This window comes from Austrofundulus limnaeus, unplaced genomic scaffold, assembly GCF_001266775.1.
Source record: "Austrofundulus limnaeus strain Quisiro unplaced genomic scaffold, Austrofundulus_limnaeus-1.0 Scaffold8, whole genome shotgun sequence".
In the NCBI taxonomy this organism is placed as follows: Eukaryota; Metazoa; Chordata; class Actinopteri; order Cyprinodontiformes; family Rivulidae; genus Austrofundulus; species Austrofundulus limnaeus.
Window position 1 is genome coordinate 4,335,311 of NW_013952410.1, and position 9,636 is coordinate 4,344,946.

Here is a 9,636-nt window from a genome sequence, read left to right on the forward strand (position 1 = left end):
CACACACACACACACACACACACACACACACTTCCAAACTGCTTACATGGGCCTCTGGACCTGTGCCCATAATGCCCATAGTCTAAGTTCATGTCTCTGTGACATCTTTCACCAGCTGGTTTCACGGGAAGATCTCGGGTCCAGAGGCGGTGAGTAAGCTCCAACCAGCCGAAGATGGCCTGTTCCTGGTGCGAGAGAGTATCCGCCACCCGGGGGACTACGTCCTGTGTGTCAGCTTCTCCGGAGAGGTCGTTCATTACCGGGTGATCTACCAGGACAACAAGCTGACTGTTGACTACAAACAGTATTTCTACAACCTCATCGATATGATTGAAGTAAGAGAAACCACCTAACTTTTACAGATTAAAGCAGCTTAAATGATGGAAGGGGCCACGATACTTTGTTGACACTGCCAGAGGGTCACACAGTGCTGCACACTTACAAATGTAATAAAACTGCCGTTTAAAATTATTTTCTGTGTACATATGTTTATTAAACCAACATGCAATAATATAACTTAACATATTTCATACTCAAATGCATTTATAACAATTGTACTCTGGTTTAATAACTATAAATACATTACTTTTGAAGCAAACTAAAAATAAACTCTTACTTTAGCGAGCTGAACGGAAACAACAAGACTCCTGTGTGACTGTGTTCTTGTAAAAAGTCTGTTGTTTATGTTCTTCACTGTAAAAAAGAAAAGTTGGCAGCAAAGGCAACAAATGTCAGGGCATTTTTAAGTTTAGTTCCTCAACTTAACTATTTAAGTTTTGTTTTTTTGAGTTTGTCAAACGTTGATTTCCATGTTTTTGTAACTCAACCAAAAGTTGTAAGAACTTAAAGTTTTAGGTTGTAAGAACTTTGAATGCTGAGTCTTCTACATCCCATGAAAGTACAGGGGTTGGACAATGAAACTGAAACACCTGTCATTTCAGTGTGGGAGGTTTCGTGGCTAAACTGGACCAGCCTGGTGGCCAGTCTTCATTAATTGCGCATTGCACCAGTAAGAGCAGAGTGTGAAAGTTCAATTAGCAGCTTTATGTTAAACTTATGTTGTACAAGCCATGAATCTTAAATTTCTCTTACTCCATTATAGTTTGTAGACTAGAGATGTGACATTCATGAACGATCCGAATCTTTTGAACGTCTCTTTACAACGATCGATGGGAGCCGAGTCGCAGGCAGTTTTATTTCTTTTATTCCTCGTATTATCTTTATTTTTCATCCTTAAATTGCTCCCGCCTTTTTTTTTCCAGCAGCGGAGTACAGAAGCTCACAGGGGAAGGGGGACAGGGGGTTTCCGCTTGACAAACACATAGTTCCACCCACGCGATATGATGACATATTTCCCTACGTGATGACGTAACTCGTTCAAAATCGAATGGCTCTTTTGAATGGCTCCCCAAGATCTGGATCCCTTCAAAGATCCGTTTATCCCATCTCTATTGTTGACAGTTAACATAGATTGTAACAAGTTTAAATCTAGATTACTGAACTTCATTATGAGTTGCAGTAATTTAAATTTTAACATTGCTTCAACAGTTTAATTCTTCATAATTAGCAGGAAGTGATCTGCTAATATTTACTACAATAGCATCACCATGTGTCAATATAGATAACATCTTATTTAGCCATCATGACTGGTCCTTGATAACACTTATCTGTCCTGGACATTTTCCCTCTATGTCTGTGTCACAGACCTTTCCCTCATGGTGTCAGCTACAGTCAGTAACCAAAACACAAATGCCAAATCAAGCCTGAATATGACATTAGAAAACACAACTCAAAATGGTTCATGAATCACAGATTAAAGTGTCATTTTCAGAGATGAGTTTTTAGAAAATTATCCATTTCAGCAACAAAGAGGCAGAGCCAGAACTCTGATCTCTGAGCTGATAGGTGGAAGAAGCAGGAAGAGGGCAACAAATACTTTCAAATTGTGTTTCTGCCCATTTTGTTCTCTTTTTAAATATTATTAATAATAAAAGATTGGACTGGATAAATACAAACCAGAAATATAAGAGCAAAAGTTATCTCTGCAAGCTCCGTGTCCGAGTAGTTCACTCTGCCTTCAACTCAAAAGCCAACTCCAAAAGTTGTCTTTCCYGAATTTCACAACAAAAGCATGKAAGTTAGCAGCACTTTCATCTGTTGCAATGACCTACAACTTAGAGATGTAAGTGCTGACAACTCACAAATAATGTTTAAAATTACAACTGCCTTGGTTTTTTTGGACCAACTTAAATTATTGTCCCCAATATGTCACACTTAGTTTTTCAAGTTTTTTTTTTCAACTGAAAATTGTTTTTCATCCCAAAAAAAAAGTTGGATTTTTTTGCAGTGTTGCAACTTCAGTAACCTTTCTTATTTAATTTTGTGCAACATGTTGTAGTGGTTATTTATATTAAAATCCTTCATGGCAGATATTGTCTAAGAAGACTACACACATTATTTTGCCTTGAAATTCTGTGAACAGATAATCCCAAAAAAGGATTCTTCATCCTTTATAGATTCTAAAAGTTGTAAAAGAAAAAATGTTTTCGCGGGCCGGAGGAAAGTCACTCATGGGCTGAATGTGGCCCGTGGGCCGCCAGTTGCCCATCCCCAAATTAAAGTTCATTATTTTATTTTTCAGTATATCTTTTTGTGATCTAACTGCTTCTAAATTTTGTACAATTTTAGCCATTTATAAGGTGATATTTAGCTTTATTTACAAATATTTTCTCCTTTAAAACTTACTGTTTTCTTTGAAATTTGCTTCAATGTCTGTATTGGTTTATCTTCCTTTCTTAGTTTTCTTATTAGCTAGCATTTTCCTCCTTTTTGGCTTTTAGCTTTCAGCTACATTTTGGCTAGTTTTAGCCTTTAGTGACAGTTTATTTACATTTAGATTTTAGCCACAATTTTATTTAGTATCTAAAGTCATTTTCAGCTTCTTCGCCAAATTTCAGCAAAGCATTCAGCTCTCAGCATTCACATGGTGCTGCTAGTTTTTTTCCTCTTTTTACCAAAATGTAACTGATGGCCAAAGAAACAGATCCTGTTAAAATAAAATAAAATAAAAAAATTAAAATTCTGTCCTTTTATGGTTTTATCTGCGTTTGGCCTGTTTGAGTGAGTCGGGTTTGTAGATAGTCTCCTCATAGATGACTTTCTCTTTCTGATACAACTTATCGGCAAACTACACACAGGATGTATGTGTGCCTGAGTCACTGCTGTTAAGGACACGTCCTATTTACTGCTGTAGGGTAAACAGAGAGTGGATAACAGACAGTCAGAAGCAGCGTGAAAAACTGTCACACTGATAAGATAGTTTTTAAGATAAGTGCTTAAACTTAGAGCGTTTGCTACAAAGAAGTTATTTCTGTCTTTGCAGTTCTACTCCAGAAACAATGACTCCATCGTTACGACTCTTACGAAACCCAAAAAGAAACAAGGAGCCAAGTCAGCTGAGGTGGAGCTGTGTAAAAGTAAGCTGTGAGCTGAGTCATATCTGGTTGAGTAAAAATATAATGTTACAACAGATGAAGCTGAGCAGTTATTCTCTATCTGTTTGTTTTCCAGCTGGATGGCTGCTGGACATCACAAAACTCACTCTGGGAGAAAATATTGGAGAAGGGGAGTTTGGTGGTACGCTTCTGTTTTTCCTCATGATAAAGGTTTAACCAGGTTAGGTTAGTCTGTTTCAAAATGATTTAAAAAAAGAAAAGAAAAAGGCAGCCGTTCAAAGTGATGTTATCTGTGAGAAGTATTGCAGCAGGAAGAGTCAGAATCTTGATAAAGTTTTGAAACTGACTGAATTTAGTTTTGGTGGGTGAGAAAAAAACTCATAAGCAGTTGTTAAAACAACACAAACAAAGATTATATAATGATCTTGTTTAAAATAAAAAGAAATTACAGATTTTTTGTTCAGTGGAACACAAACCTGCTTTTCTGTTCTCTGATATAAAAATATGAACAGAGAGAGTGCGTTTGAAGCTACAGGCGGGATGATTCGCTGGATAAACTGTGATTCTCCTCCCTTCAGCTGTTTATCGGGGGGAGTACATGGGCCAGAAGGTGGCGGTGAAGATCATTAAATGCGACGTGACGGCTCAGGCCTTCCTGCAGGAGACGGCAGTCATGACGTGAGTCCTGAAATCTGCCTTCAGATAGATTGAAGACAGTAATAGTCAAATAAACTTTTATAATTACAGACGGTTTTATTCATGTATTTGTTGTTCTTGTTCTGAATGTTGTGTTTGTGAATTCCTTTTATTTTTTTATTTTTTCCAGGAAGCTGCAGCACAAAAACTTGGTTCGGTTGTTGGGCGTCATCCTTCACAAAGGGCTCCACATCGTCACAGAGCTCATGACCAAAGTAACTATCAGTGCTTTCTAACTAAAACGTACACACTTAGATTACCAGGTAGTATAAAAATATGATATATTTAACATCCCTTGCCAGAAATCAAATCACTCGCTGCCTCACATAACGGAGTTACAGCCACAGTTAGAGCCACTTCAGTCCAACATTCAAACTAATGTTCTCTCATGCAGAATCATTACAGAAGAGGATTAGGCCATGGAGCAAAACATTTTTATACCTGAATTCGGACTTGTATTCTCTCATAATTCTGACTTTAATCTAAGAATTCTGAGGTTAATGCTAGAATTCTGATGTTAATCTCAGAATTATTTTTTAAAAAGTCTATTATGTCAGAAAAAAAGTCAGAACTTTGACTTTAATTTCAGAATTCTGAGAAAAACACTTTATGGTGCATTCACACCGAACGCGATTTCAGCATCAGGAGCMTCAGGTTTACATACAAAGTCTATGGTGGACGCGCTTCAATCAGCGTCGGGAAGTGCTGCGGCGCCTCAAGCACGATTAGAGCAGTGCGATTTGAACGATTTTAACGAGTTGAACGATCTGAGCGTTCAACGCGCTGAGGCGCAAATCGCTGAAGTTAGAAAATCTGAACTTTTGCAGCTCGACGCGCCGCATCAACCAATCAGAGAGACTCCACTGTGTGACGTAGCGACATATTTCCTGACGAGACAGTTTACTGAATGATGTCCACTAACCTGAAACAGATGGAGAGGAGCTCTTTAGCTGAAATCCAGTGCCTGCAGTCTGTGTCCTAACAGAGATATCTACACCAATGCGTGGCAGCGGCTCATCAGACTGGACTCGGGACAAAAATAGTCCTGAAAGCGAGCTGTGAGCCTCTTCTCTGAATTATCTGGTGAATTAATTATGAATTAATTATCTGATGAACGTGACATGCTCTTGCTCTCTGTAAATAAAGCAAAGCCACTTCCTTGTCCAACATTAAACAGAGCCCGACAGAGGAGGGAGGGGCGGGGAGGCTCTTCCCGTGCAGCGCTTCAAGAGCTGACCTGCGTCTGACCTCAAAGTACATAAGCGTCCAACTTCAGTTTTGGCTGCGATTTTGAAGCTGAAATTGCGTTCGATGTGAACGCAGCATTATTCTTAGAATTACGAGATTAAAGTCAGAAATATGACTTCTCTCTGAGGTTAAAGTTAGAATTCTGACTTTGAATCAGACGTTTATTTAGAATTTTGAGATAAGTCATTTTTTCCACACAATTCTAAAATTAAAGCCAATATTTAGAGGTTAAAGTCAGTTTTTTTAATAATTCTGAAATCCAAGTCATAATTCTGAGATTAAAGTCATATTTCTGACTTTTTCCTGACTTAATTCTTATTTTATCAGAATTTCGAGACAAAAGTCAAAACTCTTACTTCTGTCTGAGACAAAATACCTTTTTTTCCTGGAATTTTGAGATTCGACTTAAAATTTGGAGAAAAAAAGTCCTGATTTAGGAATCAAAAATTGTCTTGCTCTGTTTCGATAATTCTCTTCTCTACATTCTGAATGTTTGCAACTAAAGGAAATAAACAGTTACCAGGATGTTTTGCTGACACCAGAGGGCGCCAAAATCCATTTTCAATTTAATTTGGTCATACAGGGTTAAAGTTTTGTTTGTTTTTGTGTGGAGTGTTCTTTAATGTGACCAAAAAAATCATTCATTCATTCATTCATTCATTCATTCAAAGTTTCGCTCCAGTTTTTAGACTTTAAGTCATGTTTGATCTGTTTGTAAACTGATGTGTTTGTGTTGCAGGGAAACCTGGGTAATTTTCTCAGGACAAGAGGGCGCTTGGTTATAACCTGTGTTCAGCTGCTGCGCTTCGCTCTGTGAGTCTGGTTCTCTTCATGCTGCTTACATGAGAACATATTCTGACCAGGATGTGCTCGCTCTCAGGGACGTGTGTGAAGGGATGGAGTACCTGGAGTCCAAGAAGCTGGTCCACAGAGATCTGGCAACTCGAAACGTTCTGGTTTCTGACGACAGCGTGGCCAAAGTCAGCGACTTCGGGCTGACCAAACCGGACTCCAAGCAGCCGGACAAAGCCATGCTGCCCGTTAAATGGACCGCTCCTGAAGCTCTGAAGAAAGAGGTGTGGTTAGATCATCTATTTTTCTATTTGTTGTTATTTCATGAATGCTTGATTCTCCTGCAAATAATGGAAACAGCTGATTTGTTGGAAAAGATCTGGATTTCAATGTTTCACAGAGAAGTTTGACCAAACCTGATACTTGTTCTCATCCTGCAGAAGTTCTCCACAAAGTCAGACGTTTGGAGCTTTGGTGTCCTCCTGTGGGAGATCTTCTCATACGGTCGTCAGCCATACCCCAAGATGGTATGCTGCACCTCTAGAGACGCGTGTGATTCTTTTACAAATTACTTATTCATTGAATCGTTTTCTGCTTCAGCATTTCTCCCACCACTAACAGAGGACTGGCAGGTGTTAGTGTTTCTGTCTTTGTTAACAAAAATAGGGCAGATTTCACTGAAGCTTTTAGGAAATAATCATTGGATGCACATCTGTAACTGATGAACATTTTGAAACAACATAATTCAAGATGGCCTCCAGAGCCAACTTAGAAAACACAAAATTAGCAGTAACTCAGTTTTATAGATATCAGCTGTATTTAATCTGGTAGTAACTGAGACTCACCCTCATCGCTGGCCTCTAACGGATCACGCAAAATCCTTGTTTAAAACTTTGACATGCACAGTATTACATGTTGTTCATATGTTACGACGTCCTGAGAGAGTGGGACGGAGTTCTTGTGTTTTACCAACCCGCGAGGTAACAGGTTCAATAAACAGTGTTAGAAGTTTAGTTCAGGTCAGACCTTGATCATGTTGGCTGTAGCGTGGAGAGAAGTGGACCTCTGTTTGTCTCAGCGGGGACTCAGGTAATCTGTGTGTTCCTGATCCTTGAGGTTTCTGAACCAGCAGGATCAGAATTAGGCTACATTAGTTGATGACAGGGCCGGCCCGTGGGCAGTGTAGGCAAATGCTAAGGGTGCCGTCCATCCAGGGACACCACTAATGGAGGACAAAAATTTTTTTTATAACTTTTTATCAGAATATAGTTGATTTAGCCTGTAGAATAATCACGGGTTACTCGGGTTCATGAACGTAACTTGTTCTGTTGGTTTCTCAGCCTGCTTTGTTACAACATGTGTCACACGGTGCAGAGGATGAAACTGCAGTGTCGAAAGCTGTGAAAAATGTAGCGTCTTATAGTTCGGAAACTAGCTGTAAAATCATAGTTTGAGTAGATCTTTTACATAATTTTATGGGGAGTATACCCCTGGACCTCCTTAGAACTGCTTCAGTCCTTAGCTGCTCATTAAAGAGCACCTGATATAGTTCCTTGAAAAAGTTAGGATACATTCTGTGGGCTACACAAAACATTTTCATTAGGTTTAATACACAAAATCATTTTCAGATAAAGAGATTTCACCTGGTCAGTTGTGCCTGTTCTGAGCTCCCTTCAGAATGACTTGTTTATGTAAATAAGTTGCTGTTGGCATCACCCTCCCAACCCAGCGTTTGTGTTAGCACTTCAGATAAGTGAAATTGGCTGCTACAAGCAGAAGCACAATGGTACGACAGCAGTAGAAAGGCTGCAGGCAGTGCGGCCACACCAGGTGAGGGCTTGGTAGGGACAGACTGGGGTGTCCAACCAGAGTCAGATGCCTTGGGGACCGGAAAGGCCAACGAGCGTCTGTCACTGCTTCCTGAAGCCAGCGAAGATGAGGGGCGGACAAGGTCCGTTCCCAGCAACCTGGAGGTTCCTGAGAGACGAATCTGTGGCGCAGGAGTCTCCACTCCATCACAATTCCTCCCTGCCAGATCGGCTGACGACGAAGCGCAGCCACCGGGGCGAGGGCGACAGACTGGTGACCGTGGATGTCAGTGTGCGTCTGTCACCGCTTCTCGATGCTGACAAAGTGGAGATGGAAAGGCGAAGTTGCTCGACTCCTCGGTCGTCGATCCCGGCAGCACGTTCAACAATAATTTGTGCTAAATGACAAATTGTGTTCGTGTCAAATAGCAATACTAAACACAACACATCACTTACGTCGTCATCTTCTGCAGATTTGTGCGGAGCAGTAGGGACAGAAGTTTCCTTCAGTTAAACGTCTTTGGGTAAATTCTGCTGGTAGTAGTTTCAAAAAGAGTCAACTGTTAAATTATTTACACAAACTACAAATTCCTTTGGCAATATTGCTAGAACATTGCCATCAAAAATAAAAATAAAGTTAAGCCAACCATCTCTGTCCTCCATGACTGCTGTAAAAAAAGCAGAACTAATGTGGTTGTCCTGTGAAGAAGTGGGTGGAGTCTCTGCTTGGGTTCCCAGGTGAAGGGCTGGACTCGCCTTGGTGTTGCCAGGTCACCCGGATTGTGACGTCACAATCCTCAGGTTTTTGAAATAGCTCATTTGCTGATATGAACAAAAATGTTTACTATTTCTTTTAGTTTTTTTTATTTATTTTTTTGGTGCTTGGACTGTTTCTGGAGGCAGTACAAACCCAAATTGAAGCATAAAAACATAAAAGTGACTTTTTCATAATGGGTTCTCTTTAACAGGTGTGAGAGAGACCTCTGGTGTTCTGATTGAAATTAATTATATTGTTAAATATTTAACAAACTGGTTTCTAATGATGAAAAATAAAATCAGAGATAAAACATTTTAATTTGCTATGTGAATGTATATAAATTTGCAGTGAGCCACCTGAAATCTTGCCCGGGGCACCAAATTGGCTAGGGCCGGCCCTGGTTGATGGTCCAGTTGAGGCAAATTAAACTTTAGACCTGATCGTTGTTCCTGTTGGAACAGAAACTTAACATCTGAACAAGAACTGTAGTTTTATAGTTTATTATTATTATTATTATTATTATTATTATTATTATTATTATTATTATTAGCTCAGAAGCTAACTCGAGTGACTGAGGTGGTGGGCCTTCCATGAAGTAAACTTAACGCCATCCTTTACCCGGTATGTTTTGTTGTGTAAATAAAATGGCGCCAATGGTGACACAATATATACACAATACTGTATATTGTGTGTATAAGACACAATATATTTTTAATTTATAAAAACAAAATGGCCTACAGTAGTTTTAAAGTTTTTTTATATTATAGTGTAATTCATTATTCATTTCATTAAAAACAAACAAAACATTTCACACAATAAAAACAATACAAATAAAACTAAATGAAAGGCAGCAGTAGAGGAATAAAATTCTAATCTGCTC

The 9,636-nt window shown here is 39.3% G+C and overlaps 1 protein-coding gene across 1 annotated transcript in view; it reads left to right on the forward strand.

Moving 5' to 3' along the window:
* Positions 1-115: 115 nt before the first annotated feature.
* Positions 116-9,636, forward strand: part of matk (megakaryocyte-associated tyrosine kinase) — a gene marked incomplete at its 5' end in the record, with an annotated part of 10,680 nt that continues 1,159 nt past the window's right edge. The window contains 8 exon segments of the mRNA XM_014000704.1: positions 116-335; positions 3,383-3,476; positions 3,571-3,636; positions 4,034-4,133; positions 4,282-4,366; positions 6,139-6,212; positions 6,280-6,475; positions 6,632-6,718. Of these exon segments, the coding sequence (XP_013856158.1) occupies positions 116-335; positions 3,383-3,476; positions 3,571-3,636; positions 4,034-4,133; positions 4,282-4,366; positions 6,139-6,212; positions 6,280-6,475; positions 6,632-6,718 (922 nt within the window).